Source organism: Humulus lupulus, chromosome 5 (assembly GCF_963169125.1).
Source record: "Humulus lupulus chromosome 5, drHumLupu1.1, whole genome shotgun sequence".
NCBI lineage: Eukaryota > Viridiplantae > Streptophyta > Magnoliopsida > Rosales > Cannabaceae > Humulus > Humulus lupulus.
Window position 1 is genome coordinate 169,557,106 of NC_084797.1, and position 27,024 is coordinate 169,584,129.

Consider the following 27,024-nt stretch of genomic DNA (forward strand, 5'->3'; position numbering starts at 1 on the left):
TTTGGCTCATGGGTGCTATGTGGTGCAGGTAAAGGGAAAGAAAAGCTCACCCAGCCTTGAATGGAGAGCTTAGGTGGTGCTGTGTACATATGCGGCCGCTTGACCACCACGACCAAGGAGTTCTCAGAGGAACTAGGGGATTTACCCTATTTTTGCCGCTTAGGACAGCGGGTTGTAAATTTGAAACAGTAATGACCATTTTGAGTTGTAAATAACTTGTAAATATTTTATGGGCCCATGAACAGTTTTATGCGTTAAATAAAATATATCATTTCCTTTTGATTGGTTTTCCACCTTAGCCTGTTAATAACACTAGAAGCACGTTTTTAACCAAAGGAGTCGGGTAGCGAGTTAAATTTTTGATTCACCGTTCACCATAACTGTTCTGGGGTAACCAGGGCGTTACAACTTGGTATCAGAGCGTGCCAAGTTTAGGGTTCCTGTAGACTAGATGTGCATGTACACACATCACTGAAGTCAAGTTCAACGCATGGTTTGGTAACTATTTATGCAGTTATATGTATAACTGCTTAAATATAGTATATATGCTTTACCTGTATGCATGAGACACCATGTTAAACCTATGCCCTGAAATATTATATCCTCAGCAACTATGTGCTAAATAGTACTGAGATTGATGGAACATACTTATTAGTATTGTTGATTGTGAATTACTATGTAATACATGCTAAGTGCTAAATGTTATAAACATGTGTCTTGTTGTATATTTGTATGACTGTGGAATATGATAATTTTCTGTTTGTTCTTGGACCATAAGGCGGCAAGAGGTTTAGTTATTACTACCTGACTGGTCGTATTGATCATTGTTTAGCAAGGTATCAGTGATAATAATGAATCCAGGGCAGACAAATATGTCAGCTGGCCAGAGTGATCAAGGCCAGAATAATAATAGTCAGGGTCAAGAGAATGACCAAGGACAGATTCCACAGTCAGCTCCTGTAAACTAGCAGCAAATGATTAGTGATCTACAAGCTATAGTGTTGAGACAGGGAGAGGAACTTCGTCTCCTGAGACAACAGCAGGCACCTGCAGTGGCCAGTGTATCAGAGGCACCTCCTGCGTCGGTACTAGCAGTAGAGCAGCTGCCTGAGGTTGGAAATAAATCGGAACCTCTTTATGAAAGGTTCAGGAAGCAGCAACCTCCAGTTTTTTAGGGCAATGCAGATCCTGCCAAGGCAGAGCAGTGGATGAGTATGATTACCACTATCCTAGATTTCATGAGGGTGACTGGTAATGAGAGGGTGGCCTGTGCCACTTATATGTTTCAGGAGGATGCCCGAATTTGGTGGGAGGTTATTACCCAGACCAATAATGTTAATGCCCTGAGTTGGGAAGAGTTTCAGACTCTGTTCAACGAGAAATATTATAATGATGCCATCAGGGCGGCAAAAGTTGAGGAATTCACTAGGCTACTTCAGGGAAGTTTGTCAGTCACTAAGTATGCCTTAAAATTTGATCGTTTGGCGAAATTTTCCATGGAGCTGGTGCCCACTGATGGGACCAGAAGAGAGATATTTCTTCAGGGGCTACAACCCAGATTAGCCCGTGATGTACGTATTACCACTGTGGCTGGGGTTACTACCTATGCACAGGTGGTTGAGAAGGCACTCACAGCTGAGAGTGCAGAGAACAAGATCTGGCGAGACAGTGCAGCCAGAAATGAGTTCAAGAGAACAGGTCCTCCATTTGTGGGTTCTGGTAGGGGTATAGGCCCCAGTGAGCAGAAGAGGAAGGTTCCTGACACCTTCCCAGTTCCAGGTCCTGATAGGTGACCCCATGGTGTTTCAATGGGTCGTCCAGGTGGTAATGAAGCCTAGAATTCTTATCCTGAATGCCCTAGATGAAAGAGACGTCATTTGGGAGAGTGTAGGGCAAGGGCCTGCTTCTCATGTGGAGCAGTGGGTCATCTTAGAAAGGATTGCCCTAAGGCCAGAAAAGAAGAACCCTGAAAAGCGGACAACTCGGCCCCAGCTCGAGTGTTCGCATTGACACAAGCAGAAGCTGAGGCTTCTCCCTCAGTAGTTACAGGTCAGCTTTCTGGTGCTGGAACCCCTTATAATGTACTGATTGATTATGGTGCTACACACTCTTTTGTTGCTAGTACTATTATTGATAGACTGTGTAGACCCTGTGATTTTTATGCTATGGGGTTTGGAACTTTGTTACCTACTGGAGAGTTAGTGGTATCCAGGATATGGGTTAGATCTTTGCCAGTGACAGTGGAAGGCAGAGAGTTGTCAGTGGATTTGATAGAGTTGGTTATGATTGACTTCGATATGATATTGGGTATGGATTGGTTGGCGAAGTATGGGGCAACCATTGATTGCAGAAGAAAGATGGTCACCTTTGAGCCTGAAGGTGGGGATCCTTTTGTGTTTGTTGGTAATGTGCATGGACCTCGCATACCTATGAAATTTGTATTGAGGGCTAGGGATTTATTGCAAGGAGGTGGCATTGGGTTCTTAGCCAGTGTGGTTGACACCACTCAGGTCGTGCCAGTGAGACCAGAAGATACCAGACTTGTTTGTGAATTCCTGGATGTGTTTCCAGAAGATTTGACAGGGTTACCACCGCACAGAGAGATTGAGTTCATGTTAGAACTGGTACCAAGGATGGAGCCAGTGTCTAGAGCACCTTACAGAATGGCCCCATCTGAGTTGAAAGTGTTGAAAGTACAGTTGCAGGAACTGTTGGATTTGGGTTTTGTCAGACCTAGTTTCTCACCTTGGGGTGCGCCAGTTCTGTTTGTAAAGAAGAAAGATGGTTCCCTGAGGATGTGTATTGATTACAGAGAACTAAATAAGTTGACAATTAAGAATAAGTATCCTTTGCCAAGGATAGATAATCTGTTCAATCAGTTGCAAGGTAAGACGGTCTTCTCAAAGATCGACCTTCGTTCTGGTTATCATCAGTTGAGGGTCAAGGAGGGAGATATACCGAAGACTGCTTTTCGTACCAGGTATGGGCATTATGAGTTCTTAGTTATGTCATTTGGATTGACTAATGCCCCTGCTGCTTTTATGGATCTGATGAACAGAGTGTTCAAGGATTATCTGGACCAGTTTGTGATCATCTTCATCGATGATATTCTGGTATATTCTCAGTCTGAGTCAGAGCATGAGCATCATCTGAGGTTGGTTCTACAGAGACTGGGGGAACACAGATTATTTTCCAAATTCAAGAAATGTGAGTTCTGGTTATCTCAGGTATCGTTTGTTGGGCACATTTTCATTAAGGAGAGGATTAAGGTAGATCCAGCAAAGATTGAAGCAATCAAAGATTTGCCAAGGACAAAGAATGCTTCTGAGGTTAGAAGTTTCCTTGGATTGGCAGGTTATTATAGGTGTTTCGTGGAAGGGTTCTCAAAGATAGCTACTGCATTGACTGAGCTGACACGCAAAAGTCAGAAATTTGTGTGGTCAGATAAATGTGAGAACAGCTTCCAGGAACTGAAGCAGAGATTGATTACAGCTCCGATTCTGAGTCTTCTGATAGATCAGGAGAAGTTTGTGATTTATTGTGATGCTTCTCATCAGGGTTTGGGTTGTGATCTGATGCAGTCAGAGAAGGTAATTTCTTATGCTTCTCGTCAGTTGAAGGAGTATGAAAAGAGATATCCCACTCATGATTTGGAGTTGGCGGCTGTGGTCTTTGCTTTAAATATATGGAGGCATTATCTTTATGGAGAGATGTGTGAGATCTATACAGACCACAAGAGCCTGAAATACTTCTTCACCCAGAAAGATTTGAATATGAGACAAAGGCGCTGGCTGGAGTTAGTAAAAGATTATGACTGTGAGATTCTGTATCATCCAGGAAAAGCCAACGTGGTAGCTGATGCTTTAAGCCGGAAGGGTCCGGGACAGATTTATGGTATGAGGCTGATAGCCAGAGAGTTAGCATATGGTATAGAGTTGCTGGAGGGCCAGTTGGCTAATATTATGCTACAGTCTACACTGTTGGAGAGAATCAAGGAGGGTCAGTTGAGTGATCCACAGCTGATCAGGATCAGAGAGGATGTTTTGGCTGGAGCATCCAGAGATTACACAGTGTCTGATTTAGGCTTGTTGAGATACAAGGGGCGGATATGTGTTTCGTTAGACACTGCTTTGAGGCAAGAGATTTTGGATGAATCTCATACTACACCTTACTCTTTGCATCCAGGCACCACGAAAATGTATCAGGATGTGAGATCGTTGTATTGGTGGCCGGAGATGAAGAGAGATGTAGTAGAGTATGTGGCTAAGTGCTTGACATGTCAGCAGGTCAAGGCTGAGAATCAAAGGCCAGCAGGGTTATTGCAGCCTCTAGATATCCCAGAGTGGAAGTGGGAAGACATCATGATGGATTTCGTGGTGGGCTTACCCAGGACTGTTGGTCAGCATGATTCTATTTGGGTGATAGTGGATCGCTATACCAAATCAGCTCACTTCTTACCAGTGAGGACTACATATACAGTTGATCAGTATGCAGATCTCTTTGTGAGAGAGATCGTGCGCCTCCATGGAGTGCCTAGGTCGATCGTGTTAGATCGAGACCCTACTTTTACTTCCAAGTTCTGGGGGAGTTTACAGAAGGCCATGGGGATACAATTGAAGTTTAGTACTTCTTATCATCCTCAGACAGATGGGCAATCTGAGAGGACGATCCAGATATTAGAAGACATGCTGCGAGCATGTGTGCTGGACTTTGGTGGATCTTGGAGTTAGTATCTACCTTTGATAGAGTTTTCCTACAACAACAGTTATCAGTCTATCATTGGAGTTGCACCTTATGAGATGTTGTATGGTAGGAAGTGCAAATCTCCCATTCATTGGGATGAGACAGGTGAAAGAAGATACTTGAGTCCTGAGGCAGTTCACAGGACCAGTGAGGCCATTGAGAAGATTAGAGCTCAAATGCTCTCTTCTTAGAGTAGGCAGAAAAGTTATGCAGATCCCAAGCGTAAGAACGTGGAATTCCAAGTGGGGGACTATGTCTTCCTTAGAGTCTCGCCGTGGAAGGGGGTGAGAAGGTTTGGGAAAAAGGGCAAGCTAAGCCCTAGATTTGTAGGTCCATTTGAGATCCTGGAAAGGGTTGGTCAAGTGGCTTACAAATTGGCTTTGCCTCCAGCATTGTCAGCCGTGCATAATGTGTTTCATGTTTCAGCTCTTCGGAGGTATGTGTCTGATGTGAATCATATTTTAAGTTATGAAGATCCGGAGCTTGAGGCAGATCTCTCCTTTGAGGAGCAGCCAGTCCAGATTCTTGACAGAAAAGATAAGGTCCTCAGGAATAAGACGATACCTTTGGTTAAGGTATTGTTGAGGAACAGCAAGGTCGAGGAAGTGATCTGGGAGCTGGAATCAGATATGCAGAGTCAGTATCCCGAGCTGTTCAGGTAAATTTCGAGGATGAAATTTCTGTAAGGAGGGGATAGTTGTAATGCCCCGGAATCCCTAATGCGGTTTAATGGCTGGATTAGTAGGCTGGGAGGGCCATAATTGTTTAATTATGCCATTAAATGATTATATGCATGTTTATGTGAATTATATTATAATATGATGTTAAATGCATGCATGTGGGTACACATTTCATTACATGGGTGTTTTGGTAACTTGGCCCGTTGAGGGCGTAACTGTATACACTACAAGAAAATGGGGTCTTTACCTACCAATTGTAAGTGTAGGTAAAACTAGTCTAATGGTGGGTAATATGGTTTACCTACCAATATTGAATTGGTAGAGATTGGTAGGTAAATGTTAGTGGGGAAAGAGTCTTTACCTACACTTATTAATACTGGTAGGTAAAAGAATTAGTGGACCCCACTAAGTTATAAATCAATTGATGAGTCAGCAGATGACGTGTTTGATGATGTGGCATCCTACATGTCTGCTGACATAGTTTCCATAGTTTATGTGTCTGATGACGTGGCATCCTACATGGCATACATCAAAACCGCCACTTGGCATCTTGTGGTTGCTCCACGTGTCAGACAATAATTTATCCACGTGCTACAAGAAATTCAAATGATTGTGTTACTTATCCCCTTTTTATCGGTTATGTGGCACTAAATGATTGGTCCACGTAACATGTTGTAGTATACTTATTTTTACCTACACTTATTTATTTGTGAGTAAATATAATATTTCTATGTAGGTAATTTGAATTATATATAAATTTTATTTAATATAAATAATAAATGAAAGTAATTAATTTGAAAAATATTTAACATTATTAATCAAATAAATTATTTAACTTTAATAAAAAAAATAAACAAACATATATTATACAATATTCATTGCTTATTAAGAAGCACATTTCATAAATAAAAAATATCTATACATTATTTTAGGTCATTGAAAACTCAATAATGTCATTTTTCTTGACATTCTTCCTATTCTTCACTTTGGGATCATTGCATGAGAGCCTCCTTTTCTCTGCCTGAACTTATTGTGAATGTCGATGATGACTTTGGTAGTCTGCTAGAGACTTACTCATGGTACTTGATTCAGATATATAATCGAGCAACTCACTGTCCGCAATATCCTTTCCTTGATTCTGTGGGAAAAGGAATAAAGAAAAAATTATCTGCAAAGATCACAGAAGACAGCAGAATAGCATAAGAAGCAAAGTCTATTGGAAGACATACATCAAGAAGATCAAGCCAGCGGTTGGCAACAGAAGCAACAGCTGAATAGCATTCCACTAAGGTTGAGCCATTGAGAAACTTGTCGAAAAGCTCAGCCTGAAAATAGAAAAAGTATAAAACATACATTTAAAATTAAAGCAAAAAATCGTTTTTTATATATATAAGTAAGCAAACATGAAGAATTAAAGGAGTTTTCTAATGTTTTATCCATTTCTACTTTATAAGAAAACTTTAAACTCTTTCTGTATTACCTGTTTCCAATGAATAAAGAATATGTCTCTTACCAACAAAAAAATTAACGATCTCAGGAACAAATCAGAACATTATCCAAGGCAAATGAAAGAGGCAATACCTTTTCAAAGATAGAACTCCTCACTTCATCATAATTAGATACGGAATCCAAGTCCATCTTACCCTCAACTCTTATAGCATATTACAGATCACGATCAAGGTTGTCAATCAGTTGCTGGAAATCAAAGTTTGCAATGTTTTTGTGTCAAATTACATATACTATTAAAAATAGATGATGAAACACTCAATTAAAAACAAACTGGACCAAGGTAGCATTCACTATGTCCTTGTCAATTCATGTCAAACCATGATAATCAAAATTCTAGAAATAATAATGACAAATTACTACACCAGAACAATTAATTGTGACCGAGATGACATACCTGATATCCAGATGGATCAAGCTTAAAACTAGTTAAAAGATCAGATCTAAAAACTCCACTTTCAAGGCATTCCACATGACCACCTATATATGTCTTGCTTTCAAGAAGACGGTTATTATGAAACTTCTCTGATTCAGATTGGTGTTTGTTAGGGCAAATAACATTTGCCTTGTATGCCTGGAATAAAAGCAAAGTTGCCTTGATTGAGTACATGCTTTGAAGTAAAAACATATGAAAGAATGCACCACACAAGGAAGCACAAAGACCTAGTGTTGAGCATGAGTGGAAAAACACACCTGGACCATTAGAAGCATTTCACAGAGGGTCCCACTACCCTTGCACAGGACCTCATCTGGTGACATCGGGATAATAGTCGCAAGAGAGAAAATGAACGGATGAACATAGGTCATATACAAGTAATAAGTTGAAACAGAGCATCAGAAACAGAATATGAGGCCATCATATGTAACAAGTTTCATAGACATTAGAAATGTTTCTCATATAATGTACAAAAACAAATTGAATTCTAACTAAAAGGAAACACAAATAATATGATATCACCTGAGAGATTCCAGAGAGAGCAGCCTTAGGATTCTAAGGCTGTCAAATTTATCTGTAGGTTTAGATAGTATATCTCAGACTTAGTTTTTTTAATTCAAATTTTTTCTCTAATTTTGTTCCTAGTTTGTAAGACTGATTTATTTTCTGCTGAGTCTATCTATATTTGGCCCTAGTTTTATTTTGTTTAAAAAGTTTGAATGAAAACAAAAACAGAAGTGCTTTGATCTCTTTTCTTCTCCACTTCCAGCTTTAATAAACCAAGAAGGTTACAAAAACTAGGCCCCACCTTTGCAACACACCACTAAGTGTTTAAAACCTTTTCTTCAGCAACTAATCTCGCAGAAACTTGCACTTTAATGGGATGTGGAGAGATTTCTTTCCAAAATAAATACCAAAGGCTCAAAATCTAGGTAAGCAAATTCATCACTTATTGAATGAGAGAATATTTGTAAGAAAAGGCACTAAAAGAATGCAGACTAAAATCTCCTATTCAAGACACATGGATTGAAAGCAAATGATAATGATAAAAAAAAACCAACAATCACTAAAGATTGTGTAATGGAACTGAAAAAAAAAAAACTAAACTCTTACCTGTGGCTTTTCCATTGCGTAACGAACCATATCCTCAGGATTCACTTCCAGGGGATCATATCCCAACTTTGCCTTTGTTACAGCCTGAAACAATACCAATAACTATAAACTTTCTAGTAGTGAGAACACTAATAGTAGCTGAATTTTAAAATAGAAGGGAAAGAACAATGTCGATCTTTTTTCTTTATCAGGAAACAACAAGTTCATTAAGTATAGGCTGTTGAACAATATATTTTTTTCCCAGCACAGAGTAGGTTTCAAAAGAGGAGACACAAAACTCCAAAAACTCTTTAAACTTTGTCAAAACCACTAATATTATTACCACCAGTGACTAAACATATATCATTCTGGCTCTAAAGATATGATAACAGCACTAGCCAATATCTGAAGTTACTACATTCATTAAACTACACATATGTGTGTGAGTTACTGATAAAATAAATTCAATCAAAATCTAGTATATAATATAAACTATTCACATCTTCCTTGGCACCAACATAGCAATTGCTATTGTTTACTGTTCCCCAAATATTGTAGGATTAGGCAGGGAGCCTAGTTTTAAAAAAATAAATAAATAAACTATTCACATCTGAGTTTTGTTATTTAAAAAATGTATCATGTATTTCAAATTCAATTTTCAAAGTATTTCAATTGTAAACTAACAGTTATTTGAGAGAAAATCAGTTTTCTAGACAAGTAGATTAATTTAAAAAAATAAAAAAGAAACAAGCATTGGCAAACTATCCATATTTGTGGATAACAAACAAAACCAAGTACAATACTATTAATGTTTAATTACTCGAAGCAATTATATGACTACCATCTGGATCTATACTAGATTAAATAATAAGCTTAAAGAAACTCTCATACATGTTTACACCCAGTAGTTTCCTTGCCAATATAATACCAAAGAATACGTTAATTTTCTTTTCTTTTTCTTTTTCATTGATAAAATAGGCTAGTATATTGTATATCATAGAAAATAAAACTACACCCAAAATGGGTGATTATAAGAAACATATTCCACACCAAACAAACACAGCTGAAAAGCAAAAGATGCAGACGCAACCACAAGAGAACAAAACATAAAACACATAACCATATGGAAGATACTGTTTAATGTCTTATAAAACAGAAATAGTAGAACGATAAGCAAATAAGCAATTTTGATTAAATCTTAAACCTTAAGGCCCTGGCTTCCCTGAGGGAGATAACTATCACGCTTGACCCCAAGCAAAGCAATCAAGATGGCAAGCAAATTTAGCACGACATTCTCCTTGATTATAGTCGCATTGAAATCCAACCTCCTGATAAAAATACCAAACAAAACAAAAATATTTAAACATAGATATGCTGGAAACTAGAAACCAATCCATAAGCAAATATAAAGCAGCTGCTAACTCTAGTACCATCCGGAGTATTTTTGTGTTCATAAATATGAGCAGGATTTCATAAAGTAAGATGAATATGTAGAATATTAACTGTCCACACCAAAGGATAAATAACATTATAACTCGAATTGACTAAATATAGAACAATTTAAAACTCCAAACTCAAGATGTGGTTTTTAAGTAAAAGCTCAGAAGTTACATACATCACTAAGTTTGAATCCATGATGGGCTGCTCTTTTTTCCAGGAAAGGCCAGTCAAAAAAATCACCATTATACATAACATATATACCAGGCTTCACCTCCCGCATATGGGAGAACCACAATTTAAGAAGCTCTAGCTGCAAGATGAAATATCCTTTGCAAAATTAGTAGTGGCAGAATATATTTAAAAAACACACACAGTAATCTAACAAAGAAATGAAACCTCTAATCTGGTGTTCCATGTTGCGGCATTCTTGGCAGAGACGCCTCTGCCAATCTCTCAATTGTTGTTGAGGATTGGCAAGCCCCGTTGCACCACCAACAACGCCACGCACCACCACCACTCTGTTGTCGGCGCCGTCGGAAGGAAGACCACCATTGCCGAGAGAGAAGAAAGGGAGAGTTGAGTGGATCCGGGGGACGCAAGGCCAAAGATGAGAGAGAAGAAGAGGGGCTGAGAGAAGACAACGATGGAGAGGGTAGGAGGGGGGTGCGGCTGATAGAACTAGAGAGAGAGATTATAAGATTAGGTTAAAGTTTTAGGGTAGAAATTATCTTTAATTTTAATTTTTAAGTAATAAATTTAGGTTTTCAGTACTAAGTTTATGTTTTAAAAAAATTAATTTTTGTTTGATAGGATAATAACACATCATCATATAAATTGTAAAAATGTCAATAGAAAATTATAATAATATTGCCATGTCAGACAATGACATGACATATATAGTCCACATATGATATATTTTGATCATGTAGACAAATATATCACTATTATTTAATTGAAAAAATCAAATTATTTACTCCACATAAGCTTCCAAATAAGTATTTATAATAATAAAATAATATAATGAAAATAAAAAACAGGGGGAAAATTGAGCGGGAATGGTTAAAAAATTTCCCTCCATAATATACGTAGGTAAAGACCATTACCTACTGATATTATTGGTAGGTAAAGCTATGTTCCGAAATATAATATAATGGACTAGCATTTACCTACTAATATTATCTACCAATAAATATTGGTAGGCAAAACATTACTTTCCCTACCAATATATATTGGTAGGTAAAATATTGGTAGGTAAAGATCAGATTTCTTGTAGTGATATTTGTATGCATGTTGGTGACATATTGTTGAGACCACATTATAATGTGGATTTGTTCGAGCTATTTGGCATGAGACGATCTTGGAATATTAATTAGTGATTTAGTCGTAACAGGTTTAAGTTCGAGGCTCGGGGTGAGTCTCGGAGTGATTTTAATGATTAGAGTGTTGTCGGGAATTAAAGGGTAACAGGATATGAATTGTTGGTGTTTGAGGATATCGAGAATAGCGGGAATTGGAGAGCGTTAATTATTATTAACGAAATAGGTGGGAAATGTCAATTTTTCCCTTGGGAACCTTTAGAAATCCTTATTTGACCTAGGGGTATTTTGGTCTTTTCACCCCTAGGATAGATTAAAACCATTGAAGGCTGTAGAAAGAAAGAGAAAACAGAGCATAGAACAATGCTTCTCCCGTACCTATTTTTCCTTATTTTCTCTTTGGATTTTTTAGCCTAACTTGAGGATTCAAGCTTGGGAAGTAAGTCTTGAGAGCTTGGGAGTGTGTTCCACCATTGAAGAGCATCATAATCTGAGCTTGAGGTAAGTTTCTAGCCATTAAATTTCCTGGTTTGCTCTGTTTTAGCTTTGGTTTTTAGCTGAGATTTCTAGGTTGGATGATTGGTTTTGTTGGGAGTTTTGGCTAGGGTTCGTGATGCTTAGGGTATGTGAGGTTGGTTTTTGGGTTCATTTGGCACCAAAAATGAGGTTTGGAAGCATTGGAATTGAGTTAGAATTGAAGGAGTCGAAGGAAGAGGTTTCAGGGGAGTTTCTAGCTGGGTGTAGCGCTACAGCGCCCACTAGAGGGCGCTATAGCGCTACCCAGTGTTGTGTTAGGCAGTTTGGAGTTCTGAGTATAGCGCTGGGGCACTAGTGAGCAGCGCTGTAGCGCTACTCTGTTCCTTCAGAATCCCGTTTTGAGTGTTTTTAAGGGTTTTTGGCTCGGGGTTTCAATCCTTAAGGCCCGGGATCAAATCTACTCACCGTGTGGGCACGTTTCGAGATCCCAAGAGTGGGGTTTAGGTTAAGACTCTTTCATTGTTGATTTTCATTAATGGAGCTTATAATTGGTTATGATTAGGTAACCACTAAGGAACCAAAAGGTCGATCGTTCCCAGGAGTTGTTCTTGTTCTATTTCTCGCTCGAACCAGAGATAAGAAAACTGCACCCCATATGTGACATGCTTGATTGTTGTTGAGGCATGTTGGTTGGTAAATGTGGACATTGATATTAAATGCTTAGCTGAGCTTTCTTAATTGTGTATGGCACTGATTAGTCAAGGACGGCACTGGTCGCATATTACTGACCTGAGAGTCAGCAACGGCATAAGCGTCATGAATGCAGGGCCGATTAAAAGATTAGATCTAATCGATATCAGCATTGAATGACTCTAGGAGCATTAATGCTGGACCGACCCTAAGGTCGATGAAAATTATAAGCGCTTGACTAGTCTAGGACTAGTTACTTAGAGCCAGGGCCTAAGGCCTAGGTGCTTGTCACGTGGCTAGGGAGCAGAATCCCACAGTTATGACTCTATGGTCATGTGATAGGTTATATTGGTGACCAGTTCATCGAGCACCTATCTTGTGAAGCTAGTGAAAGGATCACTTATTTGTAAAGCCCCGGTGACCCTATCCTTACATGGCTAAAGGGAGCTGAACCCACTTTAGTGACTTTTCCAATGGTCACTCATCTGTTTTGGACTGAAAGTCCTGAATGATTATTATGATCATTGTTGATATTATATTCATGTTATATTGTATTTTTCTTGTTGGGCTTTGGCTCATGGGTGCTATGTGGTGCAGGTATAGGGAAAGAAAAGCTCACCCAGCCTTGAATGGAGAGCTTAGGTGGTGTTGTGTACATATGCGGCCGCTTGACCACCACGACCAAGGAGTTCTCAGAGGAACTAGGGGATTTACCCTATTTTTGCCGCTTAGGACGGCGGGTTGTAAATTTGAAACAGTAATGACCATTTTGAGTTGTAAATAACTTGTAAATATTTTTATGGGCCCATGAACAGTTTTATGCATTAAATAAAATATATCATTTCCTTTTGATTGGTTTTCCACCTTAGCTTGTTAATAACACTAGAAGCACGTTTTTAACCAAAGGAGTCGGGTAACGAGTTAAATTTCTGGTTCACCGTTCACCGTAACTGTTCTGGGGTAACCTGGGCGTTACATGGTCCGTCTGTTGTATATTAATATGATTAGGGATTGGGCCGCAGGATTTGATATGTTAGGCTATTGTTCTAAATGTTTGTTGATAAATGCTTAAATTGCTTATATTCATTACATGAATTCTATGGTTAGGGCATGTGGCCCCATTAAGTGAATATGTTTAGTATTATGAAAATGGTTATCCAATGGGATTGTGTGATTAGCATGATTGTGTGCTTGATTTTTCGGGATGTGCCTATCCACATATGTTTCTAATAAGTAAGGTATGAAATCCTGGATCAGGGCTTGACTAATGAGTCAAGGATGATAATAGCGCGCTGTGCGCTGGTCGAAAGACATTGGCCTAAACCAGCAACGTATTATTACGTTGATCGACTCTAATGTCGAAGGTGAACCACGGGGGTTGGGCTAGCTCTATGGCTAGTGAGACAGAGCTAAAGGTGAGGCCCCTGGTGACTCTATGGTCACGGAGCTAGGACATAGGCCCGAGAGTTGGCTTAAAAGCCAACTAAATAGGGCGATGGCCCCAGGTTGATCCAATGATCACTTGATTGAACTTATATAATATTGGTTATGAATTGATGTTGCTGATTTTGTTGAGTAGTAATTTTAAGTTATATTCTCTATTATCATACGTTATGTTTTCTTGCTAAGCCTCGGCTCACGGGTGCTTTGTGGTGTAGGTAAGGGAAAGGGAAAGCTTGACCAACCATGAGTTGGAGAGCTTTGGTGGCAGCGTGTACATATGCGGCTGCTCGACCATCACGACCGGGGTTATTTCAGAGGAACTAGGGTTATAGCCCTATTTTTCCGCTTAGGCTGGCTGATGTAACTTTTGTTATGTATTTATCCTTTTAAACAGTTGTGTTGTAATATTTTGGGGTCCCATGTTGTATAACACTTTTGAAATAAAAGTCAATGGTTCTTTGACCAAAAATTTTAACCCTAACCCTTGTCACTAACCTTAGTTACACAATTTAAGCCAAATGACCTGATTAGCAGGTCTGACAAAATTTTAAGTACACACTATAATGGTCCTGATTAGGAGGGCGTTACAAGTTCACTTGTCACAAGCCTGCCCATAAGTTAATCAAATGATCGATCCAAAAGTCTCTCCCAAAAAATCCCCCCTCAAATGAAGCCCTGGGTCCTTTATTTATAGTACCCAGGGATTGTTACATGATCAGCAAGACTGGGGATCGTGGTTTGGTACACGATCATTGGGAGTGGAGATACGTGTCCACCTTCCCATGATTATGAGATTGTGGATCTTCTCATCGTTTCTTTGGATCGTGGTTGACCAAGCACGATTGAAACCTTCGGGAAAACACTAAGTCTTGGTTGGTCCATGAGACTTAGGTGCTAGGCCCAATGACCCTTTAGAGCTTGGGTGCTAGGCCTGTTGATCTTATGGGTGTTAGCATGTTGATCTTCTAGATGCTAGGCCTATTGATTTTAATTAAATAATTAAATAAGAGAAAAATGTAAAAATCCTTGAAAAGGGAATAATGGGTCACGCATGACACAGTCCAGAGATTGTGCCATGCATGTATCACATATACTGATATTGTATCAATGTGGTTTATATTTTATTTATTTAATTATTTAATAATTTGAAAATGGCTTTTTCAAAATTGGTAAGTTAGATATTTACCTAAATCAAATCCTATCATCATTATTGTTATCCAAAAAACTGGCGTAGATGACGTGGCAAGTGATTCCCGGACACGTGACTGACACTTGGAGGAACTCTACTAGGGTATCGACCAGAAGACAAATTATAAGCATGTAAGCAGCCGAAGGTTACCTGCGACCAGCTTGGTCGCAGGTTCCGCATGCTTCATGACGTTTTTATAAAGATCTTTGTAAATCCCGAAATTGACTCCCACAATCTCTTGAGTATCCGATTATTTAGGAGAGAATATCTGTAACAGATTGATGTAATCCCCCTTGAGCCTATAAATAGAGAAAGATAGCTCAAGGAATGGACTTTTTGCTTTCGAATTATTTGAGACTAGAGTAATTCTATTTGAGATATTGTATTGTTCTTCAGAGGTTAGTGAAACTCATTGAACCGTAGTTCTTTGATCACTCATTTGATTCTCATATCAATAACAATCTAAGTGGACGTAGGTTATTACCAGATCCTGGGGCCGAACCACTATAAAATATCGTGTTCTTATTATTTTCGTTATCACGTTCTTTTCAACGCATTCATCCACGTCAAGCGTATTTTGACTCCGTGTCAGTTGACCAAAATCAGGGTCAACAGTTATGATATTTTATTATATTACTATTATTATTAGGAATAATAAGGTAATAGAAATATATCTATATATATGATATAGAATAAAGAGAAAAGAAGAGAACACAATACACTACACATATCAGATACAATTCAGAAAAGTTCTTAGAATTTTTGTTAGACAAAAACTATTTCTTTCTTCTTCTTTATTCTAGTCATTCTCAAACCATAATCCAAGTTCTCATGTATTAATAAATGCTTGTGATTCCTAAAAATACAAACACATGTTCTCTATGTGCCCACACACATCTTGAGGTATAGAGAACACTCTAGAAAATCGTGGTTTGAGTGCTTAAAGCTTTGGAAAGGAAGATCGAAAAATATACGAAATAACTCAAGGACACTTGATAGGCTTCAAGAGGTAATTGTATATGTACTTAAATTTTGTGTGTGTATATGTTATATATAAATATATTGTATATTTATATATTTGTTGCATGATTAATAATATTGTATGTTAATGTTTCTGGATTGTTTTCTTGGTCATATAAATTGTTTATATGATTAATGAAAAAAAATTATTGTTGTTGTTCCTATATCAATGGGCCCACCACGCTAATTTCGCTGCGTGCTCTGAATATTTTTCCAACACAACCACCCCAAGGGGGTTTAGGCCTGGTTGACTTCCGAATAGGTCCTAGACCTATCCATCTTTCTTCATTGATCTTTTTCAATACTTTGTCTTTTTTTCCATGACTTGTGATGTCACGTGCCACTTTCTCATTCACCGCGTCATCTCTTGAATTTTAAGGGATAACACGATGCAATCATGAAAACTTGATTTTTGGTCAAAACGATTCTTTTTTATGCAAAATCGATGTTTTTTTCCTAACAAAATCGACGTTGTTTTGATGCTCTTGCGATGCAATCATGAAAACTTGATTTTTGGCCAAAACGATATTTTTTTATGCAAAATCAATATTTCGATACAAAATCGATATTGTTTCGATGCTCTTGCGATGCAATTATAAAAACTTTATTTTTGGCCAAAACGATGCAATTTCGATACTTTGCACTGAAATTTGATAAAAACTTTGGAGGTTCATATCTTTTCACTCAAATGATTTATTTTTTAATTTTGGTATTTTTCAAGATCTACAAGATTAGACCATGTAAAAACTTAAAATTTGTATGTAGAACACATAATTTTGACGAGTCCTTCAATAGGTACTTTAATGGTGGTGTTAATGGGGGTAGGTGCTTCAATGGTGTTTCAATCCAAAAGATGGTCATGGGTAGAGATCCGATGGAGAAATGATAGAGAGAAATGATTTTTGAGTGAGAAAAAGTGCTTCAATGGTGAGGTAGCGGTGGTGGTAGTTGTGGTGGTGGTGTCGCCATAGTATAGATAGAGGAATGGAGAAAGAGAAGTGTTTATGAGAGGGGCATAACTTCATATTTTTGAATTAATGTCTGTTATCATGCATAAAGCATAAAATTTTCCAATGGCAAATTGCAAACAAATAGTTACAACACATTAGTATATAGAGTGAAAATAATAATAAAATGATCATCTCAATTAAAACTACAAAAATCATAATAAGAATAAAGTACAACTTTGGACTCCAAACAAGTGGACAAAATCACAACAAGTGGGTCAAATATCACATCAACTTTTTTTCTATGGTCAACTTTGGGTTTTATTTTTATGTTTTACTGGCGGTTATAGGCAATTTTATTTTTAGAAAATCACAAAATTCTTTCAAATTTAAATTCAATGTGCAAGATAGGTAATACGGAATTCGTGAAAAGACATGAAATAATAAAACAATAAAGAAAATTAAATGTGATGAATATACAAAAAGGAATAAGTTTAGATCTAAGGTGGCCTTTATTGATTTAAATAAACTAAATTGGAGAGAAAATTAATAAACTTTCTTTTGTCAATTCTAGCCCTATTTATATTTTATTTGTAATAAATGTATAAATATTTTCACATTTTTATGTGGGGTTAGTGTGGGGTGCAGACAATACTCCCTGTCTCAATCTATCCTCAATTATGCAACTTTTTTTTATATATCTTTATTTTTATATATAAAAAATATGTATTCTTAGTGTAACTATTTTTTATTTTCTTTAAGAAATAAAAAATTATTTTATTTTTTATTTATTTTTAAATCATAGACAATATTTTAGTTATTTTTTTTTTCATATGTTTATATTATTCTTTTATAATATATGGCATTGCATACTCATTTAGAATCTAAATCTAGTACAACCCAACTTCAAATTTTAGATTATAGAAAAATATATAATTATTTTATATATTTACTTATTTATTATAAATATTATTCAAAATAAAAAGATTTAAGATAAATTAATATAATAATAAAAATTAAAAATGAATTATATTTTTTTCTAAAAAAATATTTGATATATTTTATTTTTTTTTAAATATTTTTATATTTATCAGATGTTTTAAAGAAAATTTTTTATTTTAGTAAATTTATATCAACAAATCATTATAGAGTTTGTCAAATACTACAATATTATTATATAAATTAATAATATTATATGGCATTCTGCAATCTCTTTAACCCAATAATTATATTTTCTCCATTAATCTAATTTTTTAATTCATTTACAAAATCCATTATTTTTTTTTTTAATTTTTAAATTTATATACATTATCTCTCTACAATATCTTCAAAGCACTAATTCTTTTTCTCCATTAATCTATTTTTTCAATTCATTTACAAAGATTATGTGGCATTCTACAATCTATTCAAAGCAATAATTCTATTTTCTCCATTAAACTAATTTTTTAATTCATTTACAAAATCCATTTTTCTATTTTCTCCATTAATCTACAATATCTTCAAAGCACTAATTTTTTTCTCCATTAATTTATTTTTTTAATTCATTTACAAAATTCATTATCTTTTTTTTTTAATTTTTAAATTCATATACATTATCTTTGATTTTAACACCTAATAAACTTACAAAAATTTAAATAAGATAATAAACTTACAAAATTTTAAATAAGATATTTATATAAGATAATTTTTGAGTTATTATTATTAACAAAGAATAGAAATAGTGCCTTGAATGGGTAATTTGTTACTAATTTGTAATATTATTAATTAAAAATGCGTAATTTAATTTAAGTAATTCGGTAGATTGAAAAATATCTTTGATTAGGGTGACCTTATCATTTCAATTACAGTAATTTAATTATAAACTAAATGAGCTATGGAGAGATATTTATATAATTTGATTAGAGTGACCTTATTATCGGTTACACACATTGATTTTTTTTAAATTTGTAATATATATTTTAGACTAAATAAATAATAAATTACTTTAACTTACATTTAAGAAATAGCATAAGCTTATAGCAGGCAATTAACGTAGACCCCCTCTATATATTATTATATAAAAATATGAAGTACATGATATTATTATGGTGTAACCATATGTTGATTTTTATACCATTTAATTATTATATAAATTAATAATATTATATATAAATATCTCTTCATGATTTTATATATATATATATTCTACACCTTCTCTATAACTCATATTTTCTTCTACTCTATTTTTTTTTTCTCTTCTTCTCTCTAAACTCATTCAATAATTTTCATAATGAAGTATTCTTTTCTTTCCAACTTAAACAATGGTAGAGATGTTGAGATTGTTGGAGGTGGTTGGAAAAAAAGAGATATCAGAGTTTTAACAAATTAGTAAGTATAAGTTAATGCATAAAAGTAATATTACAAATATATATGTTTGTTATTGTAGTTTTTTTTTCTATTTATTGCATTTTTAACTTTTGTAAAATTTTATGTATAGTTCGGTCACATCAAAGATTACTTTGTGGTGAAACTTGGGGGAGACGTTCAATCCAGATTTGTACAATAAAGATGATGGTCCATTTATTGTGATAGTAACTTCTACAACCATTAAAAAATTTCGAAGTAATTATTTATTTAGATCCCAATGTTTAATATTTAAAAATTATATATATATATATATGTTAATTTACATTTATCATAAATAGGTGAAGTTAGCTTCTCTACCACAAGTGCAAGTAAAATTTACATAAATCTTCAAATAGATTATGTAACATCATTAATCGAAAGATTTTCCACCATCTCTAATAGTGTGAAAACTATTGCAAGTTCTAATATGAATAAGACTACTCTTGAGGAAAGCTATTCCAACTAATGCACGATCTGAAAAAAGAACAACCGTTTGGAAAGATAATCGCATGTAAGTTTATTTCACATTTGTATCCACAACGAACTCAACTCAATTGTTTATAAAAAATGTTTTTACCAACAATAATTTCACAAGTCCCACCAAAATTTCTAAATTTTAAGTTTTTATCTATGTTGTCGCAGGTATATACACAATTGAGTTCCAAAAAAGAGGACTGCCTCATGCACACTTACTACTTTTCTTGCATTCGACATTGAAAAATCCTTCAGCAGACCATATTGATAATATAATAAGCGCGGAAATCCCGAACTTAAATGTTGATCCTGATGGTTATAATGCCGTCAATAAATTTATGATTCATGGACCTTGTGGAAAACTTAATTCAAACTCTCCATGTATGATGCAAGATAGGTGCACAAAACATTTTCCAAAAAAATTCAATGATCAAACCACCATCGACACAGATGGCTTTCCAGTCTACAAAAGGAGAAATATAGGTATTCATGTTGAAAAAAAAGGTGTCATTTTAGATAATCAATATGTAGTCCCTTATCACAGGAATTTGGTTGTCAAATTTGATGCACATATTAATGTCGAGGTTTGCAATTACTCTAGATTAGTCAAATACCTTTTCAAATATGTTCATAAAGGGTCTGACAGAACTACTGCAACAATGGAATCTATTGACACTACCAAAGAAATAGATGAGATAAAAACATATTTGGATTGCAGATATATCTCGGCAACTGAAGCTTGTTGGAGAATATTCCAATTTGACATACATTACAGACAGCCAGCAGTTGAAAGATTACCATTCCATTTACTTGGAGAGCACACAGTAATATTCGAAGAAAACAAATGTGTTGAAAATGTTGTTTGCATGCCTGGAATAGAAAAAACAAAGTTCACTCAATGGTTGGAGGCAAACAAGAATTATGATGATGCACGAGAGCTAACTTATTCGGATTTCCCTATAAGTTGGGTTTGGAATTCAAAGGAGAAAACATGGACTAGGAGAAAAAATGGATTGGCAATTGGAAGAATTTACTTCGCGCATCCTTCGACTGGAGAACGCTTCTATTTGAGAATGTTGTTAAATTTTGTCAAAGGGAGCACTTCTTATGAAAGTATTAGAACAATAAATGGGGTGACATATCCTAATTTTAAAGGCGCATGCTATGCTTTGGGATTGTTAGACGATGATAAAGAGTGGATAGATTGCTTGACTGAAGCTGCAATATGGGCAACTGGAAAAGAATTAAGACATCTTTTCGTCACGATACTCATTCACTGTCAGGTTTCTGATGCGTCACAAATTTGGAAATCTAATTATATTGCATTGTCAGAAGACATAACTTCATTGCAAAGGAAGAGATTTAGAATGAATGATCTTAAGTTAATTGAACAACAAGTTGAAGCATACACATTGTTCGAGATTGAAAGTATCATGCTGAAGATGGGAAAAAGTTTGAAAGATATAGATGGAATGCCCCTGCCTAATCCATCTTTGATAAGAGACTCGGGTAATAGATTGGTTAATGAAGAGCTTGATTGTGACCGAGATCAATTAAAGATATTGCATGAGAAATCATTTGCTGCTCTAAATCCTTGCCAAAAATTAGCTTATAAAGCAATAGTATATTCAGTAGAGAATGAACAAGGCAATTTATTTTTTATCAATGGACATTGTGGTACTGGTAAAACATTTTTATGGAATACAATAACTGCAAAGCTCAGATCACAATAAAAAATAGTCTTGCCTGTAGCAACTTCAGGCATAGCTGCTTTGTTATTGCCTAATGGTAGGACAGCTCATTCACGATTTCATATTCCCTTGAATGTTACAGTAGAGTCGACTTGTGAAATTCGACAAGGCACCCTACTAGCTGGACTTCTTATGAAAACTTATTTGATCATTTGGGATGAAGCACCTATGGCAAATAAGTTCTGCTTTGAAGCTTTGGATAAGACCTTAAGAGATATTCTAAGAACAAGGTTTGAAAATAGCTCTAACAAACCTTTTGGAGGACTTACAATAGTGTGTGGTGGTGATTTCTGACAAATATTACCAGTTGTCCCAAAAGGTACAAGAGCTGATATTGTTGATGCTTCTCTTAACTCGTCATATTTGTGGCCATTTTTCAAAATATATGAGCTCAACCAAAATATGAGGCTATATAATGGAAGCTTGACTGGTTTTGAGGCTGCTAAAATAGCTTCTTTTGACAAATGGATGTTGCAGATTGGAGATGGTTCATTATATGATGACATTGATAGACAATTAATTAAGCTTCCTTCTGATATCGCCATAAATTCATCTCAAGATCCAATGAAATCCATAATTAAAGTTATCTACCCATCACTTTTACAAAAGTACAACGATCCTACATATTTGACAGAAAGAGCAATATTAACACCAAAAAATGAAATGGTCTATGAACTAAATGAGATGATTATGAATATTATACCAGGTGAAGGGAGAGCATATTTTAGCTCAGACAGTATATGCAAAGCAAGTGTAAAGACAAATGATGAAGATCTTTTGTATCCAGCTGAATTTTTGCATGGTTTGAAATTTAATGGCATCCCTAATCTTGAGATGCGACTTAAGGAAGGTGCTCCTGTAATGCTCCTTAGAAATCTAAATCAAACAGAAGGCCTATGCAATGGCACAAGATTGATTATCAGGCATCTTGGTAAATGGTCCATTAGAGGCAACATCATTTCTGGAACAAATATTGGTGAAAATGTCACAATTCCAAGAATTATCATGTCTCCCAATGAATCAAGATGGCCATTCAAGCTTAATAGACGACAACTTCCCTTGGCACCATGTTTTGCCATGACAATCAACAAAAGCCAAGGACAATCTCTTAAACATGTTGGCTTGTACCTCCCTAAGCAAGTATTCACCCACGGTCAATTATATGTTGTTGTGTCCCGAGTTACCACCAGAGAAGGATTGATCATACTAAATGATGATGATGAAGTGGGAGACCCAACCTTAATAAAAAATATTGTTTACAAAGAAGTATTTCAAAATACTCACTCATAAAAAATCTATTTATTCTAGAAAATGATATAGTCTCCTTATTCATGTCCTTCAAATTCTTACCTTATAAGGTATAAATTTTACTGGTTTTAATAAAATAAATTCTCCATTATTGCTATTGTACATAGTTCAATTCTATCTTTAGCAATATATATATTTTGAAGCTACATGTGTTTATATTATTGTAAATTACAATATCAACTTCATTACACAAACATAATAGTAAAAAAAATATGAGTATTAACTAATTTCAATATTATTCATTACCTTATTTGTTTCACAACTTATCTAATCAAAATAATACTACATATGATTTTTTTCCCCAAATCGTGAATTACATTAACTCTTTTATTTATTTACTAAATATAATATTCATTGTTAGTCTAAAATGAATCAACAAATATATATGTATAAATATATAAATGATTTTCAAACATCAAAAGGTCATGATTCATACTATGTTACTCATTTAGTGAAAATATTAACAATTCTTTAAGTTATAAATTCTAAATATATATATATATATAAAACCTAAAATTTTTACAAAAAAAAAAAACAAAATCTTATTTTCCAAAAAATAATTATAATACTAATTATTATAAACACTGCGCGCGAGGCGCGATTATATTGACTAGTTTTATATATAAATTATTAAGTTATGATATTATATTATATTGTAATTTGAATCTAATAAATTAGCTACTATATATAAATGGATAACTTGCAGCTGATACTTCTTTTTTTGTCATTTTGTTCTTTTTTTTGTTTCATCGCCTGCGTATCAAGCTTCAAATCAATAAGCTGCGCCATCTTTTTTTGTCCTTTTATTCCCTATATATCTATTAATTGCAACGACTGATACATCTCTTATTCTCTTTATATTGTTATATGTATGTGATAAAATGTTGAGTATAAGTTTTTTTTGTCTTTATTCATATGCATGTTCTTATTCTTTCTATTGTTTAAAATTCAATACTTTTTATAATTCTTCAATTGATTTAGTTCATTTTATTTTTTTATTAAATTAATTATTTAATATAATGGCTTATTATTATTTACTGTGTGGTCAAATTTGAATAAGTTTCACTTAAGTATTTAGTGTCATCACTTACGTTTTCTCCTTATTTCTGCCACATCTAAGTAAATAAGTCAATACAATTGTAGGAACATACATAGAATACTTTAAACATTAAACATTGCTATTCATATATTCAGCAAAAAAAAAAAATATATTACTCATATAATAATAAAATAATAATAATAATTTGTTGGGATTAAAGTCTTTGACATTTTTATTTTAGAAGTATCATTTCTTTGATACGATCATACTTTTTTATGTTTTTTTCAGTTAGTTTGATATATTATAGTATCTTAATTATTGTAAAAATATATAGTATCACCATTTTTTTTTTAAATAGTTGGATTTCATCCCTAAATGAATAGTTTCTTCATTAAAAAAAATATATTTTTAGGCTTCTAATAATAAAAGATTAGACGTACTATTGAAGATTTATGAATTAAACTTTTATATATTTATATATATTAGTCCAAACATCACTAATATTTCTTTCTATTTTATTAAAAACATAATATGATACTTCTATTATATATAAACATCTATTTATCTAAGATTTAAATATACATTTCAGTAAAAGAAAAGAGTTTTCTTTTTCTTTTAATTTAATTGTTTTTACATTATTAAAACTATGTATATGTATTAACTTTTGCTATGTTATTGTATGTGTATATTAACTTTGTAAAATTATCAAATAAAATATATATTTTTAAAAAAATCTATTTCCATTAATTATGCTTAATAGACATATATCTAAATTAATTTGAAATTGAAATTCCGTTTTTAGTAATTACCAAATTAATTAAATCATGAATTAATTAAAATGCGGAATGGTAATTAATTGTTTACATAGATAGCAGATCTGTCGGAACAGAATCCGAACTTGTCCCGACAGAACTGAACACAATAAATAGACAATGCAAAAATTAAAGAACACAACAAATTTTTACAAGGTTCAGAAACCCTTTTGGATAACCTACTCCTTGGGGCCACGCCCAGAAAACAAACCAATTAGTAAAGAAACAAAGTGTACAAAAGCATTGACTTAAACAATGTAAGACTCCCTCTTAAACTATTGTCGCAATCTTGTTGTACTCTTCTCTACGAATTTGGTTTGATGAAACACTGATTCTCTTGAACTCCTTTCAAAGAATAACGAGTGCACACTTCCTCCCGAAGTGAGACTTAGATAGAATCCTCTCCCGAAGATCCTTATGAACACGTTCAAAATAGACACTATCTTATTACAATGGACTAGATAGATATCCACAAGTACACTCAACACTCTCACAAATATTAAGGTGAACAAACTTAATCTCTACAAATAAACACACTCTTCAAAATAACGTAATGTTTACAAATATTCAAAATGGAAGAGGTGAAAATTCCAAAGGCCTTGGCAAGATATTTATAGGCAGGGAAATTGTCCAATGCCATCATTTTCTGGTATCTTTGAAATCAATTTGTGAATTCCTTTGATTTAGGAAATCAGCCAGCCAGATGCATTCTGTGTCGACAGAAAAGGAAACTGATGAGTCAACAACGTAGTCAGTCTCATCTGGCAGAACGAACATAGTCATTTCTTTTTACCATGTTCATTTTCGACACCAACTTAATTCCAGAATAGACATAATCCCTGAAAATAATCTTAAGATATTTGCACAATATATTTTTACCAAAAATTGATTATTTGAGATAAATAAAGCAACAAATATATTCACACTTAAAGATCTTTTCACATTACAAAATCAGCTGAAAATATTGCTAATAAAACCGAAAATCAATATGGAGATATGCTACTGATTTTTCTTTAAACAATTAAAATATTTTTTCTAAATTAAATTTTAGCCAAAAAATGATTTTACAATCTCCCCTTTTGGCAACTTGATAGACAAGAATATTTTAAGTGTTTATTTTGAAAAAACCTGCAAAGACAAAACAGGTTAGAGCAAATAGCAATAGATTGCTCCCCCTGCAAAAATGATCACAAATGTAACAAGGATAAAAAATTATAGCATGACTCCCCCTGCGAAAAGCATCTCAAATGTAACAAGAATCAACAGCTTAAAACAGGATAAACTGACCAAAATGAACCAATTACTCCCCCTTGTTGTCTAGCAATAAGCCAAAGGAGTAACAAAAACAAAAAGACACTAAATCAGTGTTCTTTTACAATTTATTGAAAACGAAAAAAGAGCAAAAGAAAATAAAACCAAATGGACTTAGTTGGAAGGACCCGCTGCAAAGTGAGACATTATGGTTGAGAGACAACTCTTGAGGCTGAACACTTCTGTTTGAACAGATTCCAGAGTGGCCTTGACACCAGCGAGTTCAGTAGCAACAGAATCAGCATCGCCACCCTTGAGAGCAATTCCTTTAGTTGCCTTAACGGATGATGGTTCCTTCTTGAGTTTGTAGTCTGCACCGGCAGTGGGAGGAGTCAAGATTTCATATTCCAATCGAAGAGACTTTTGGGAATCAAGCAACTTGTAGATCAAATGAGGAAACACCAAATATTGACCTTTCTTTTTGGCATTTCCTAAGGCAGTGATCTGATAAAAAATGAGAGAGGCAAGATCAACTTGGAGACCAGTTCCAACTTTGTACAGAAAGAAGGTCGTGTCAAAAGTAATGGTGGAGGTATGAGTAGTGGGAATCCAGTTGTTGGTGGCAAATTTGTGAAGCACGGCATAGTAATGAGTAAGGTCGGTTACTTTGAGAACCGAGTGAGGTTCCCAAACCATATTCTGTCCTACCAACTCCGAAAGCACCTTATCTTTGTTGAAATCCATAGCAACATTGTCAACAGAAGGTGGAAAATTGAGAACCTTGGCAATTTCAGCAGTACTAAACAAATACCAATTCCCTCGGACATAAACTTGTCCAAACATAAAAGACTTCCTATCAAACAGATCATCATTGAGATTGGCATAGAATTCTTGAACAACTCTAGGAACAAAACCATCCAGCCCGGTTAAAGAACCTAACCACCCCCGATCCTCAATATTTTTAATGACCCCAAACACTCGATGGGCAGAAAACGAAAAAAATTTCTCATAGATAAAATCACGAT

At 34.7% G+C, this 27,024-nt stretch overlaps 3 protein-coding genes across 4 annotated transcripts; 2 read left to right on the plus strand and 1 right to left on the minus strand.

Moving 5' to 3' along the window:
• Window positions 1-6,323: 6,323 nt before the first annotated feature.
• Window positions 6,324-8,740, minus strand: LOC133833833 (DNA polymerase epsilon catalytic subunit A-like). 2 transcript variants are annotated; one of them, XM_062263466.1, is made up of 5 exons: window positions 7,623-8,740; window positions 7,327-7,503; window positions 7,005-7,118; window positions 6,653-6,748; window positions 6,325-6,561 (listed from the first exon to the last, which is right to left on the minus strand). In XM_062263466.1, exons 3-5 carry the CDS (start codon window positions 7,059-7,061, stop codon window positions 6,451-6,453), a joined length of 264 nt encoding a protein of 87 aa, XP_062119450.1. In that variant the 5' UTR covers window positions 7,062-7,118; window positions 7,327-7,503; window positions 7,623-8,740; the 3' UTR covers window positions 6,325-6,450. The 2 variants fall into 2 exon arrangements, with proteins under 2 accessions (XP_062119449.1, XP_062119450.1); XM_062263465.1 differs by lacking the exon at window positions 7,623-8,740 and having other exon boundaries at window positions 6,324-6,748; window positions 7,327-7,602.
• Window positions 8,741-19,829: 11,089 nt separating this feature from the next.
• LOC133779672 (uncharacterized) lies at window positions 19,830-21,883 on the plus strand. Its single transcript, XM_062219604.1, has 3 exons — window positions 19,830-19,875; window positions 20,007-21,485; window positions 21,579-21,883. The coding sequence occupies exons 1-3, from the start codon at window positions 19,830-19,832 to the stop codon at window positions 21,881-21,883; spliced, it is 1,830 nt and encodes a 609-aa protein (XP_062075588.1).
• Window positions 21,884-21,991: 108 nt separating this feature from the next.
• Window positions 21,992-22,879, plus strand: LOC133779674 (uncharacterized). Its single transcript, XM_062219605.1, has one exon. It carries the CDS (start codon window positions 21,992-21,994, stop codon window positions 22,877-22,879), a length of 888 nt encoding a protein of 295 aa, XP_062075589.1.
• The last annotated feature ends 4,145 nt before the right edge of the window (window positions 22,880-27,024 follow it).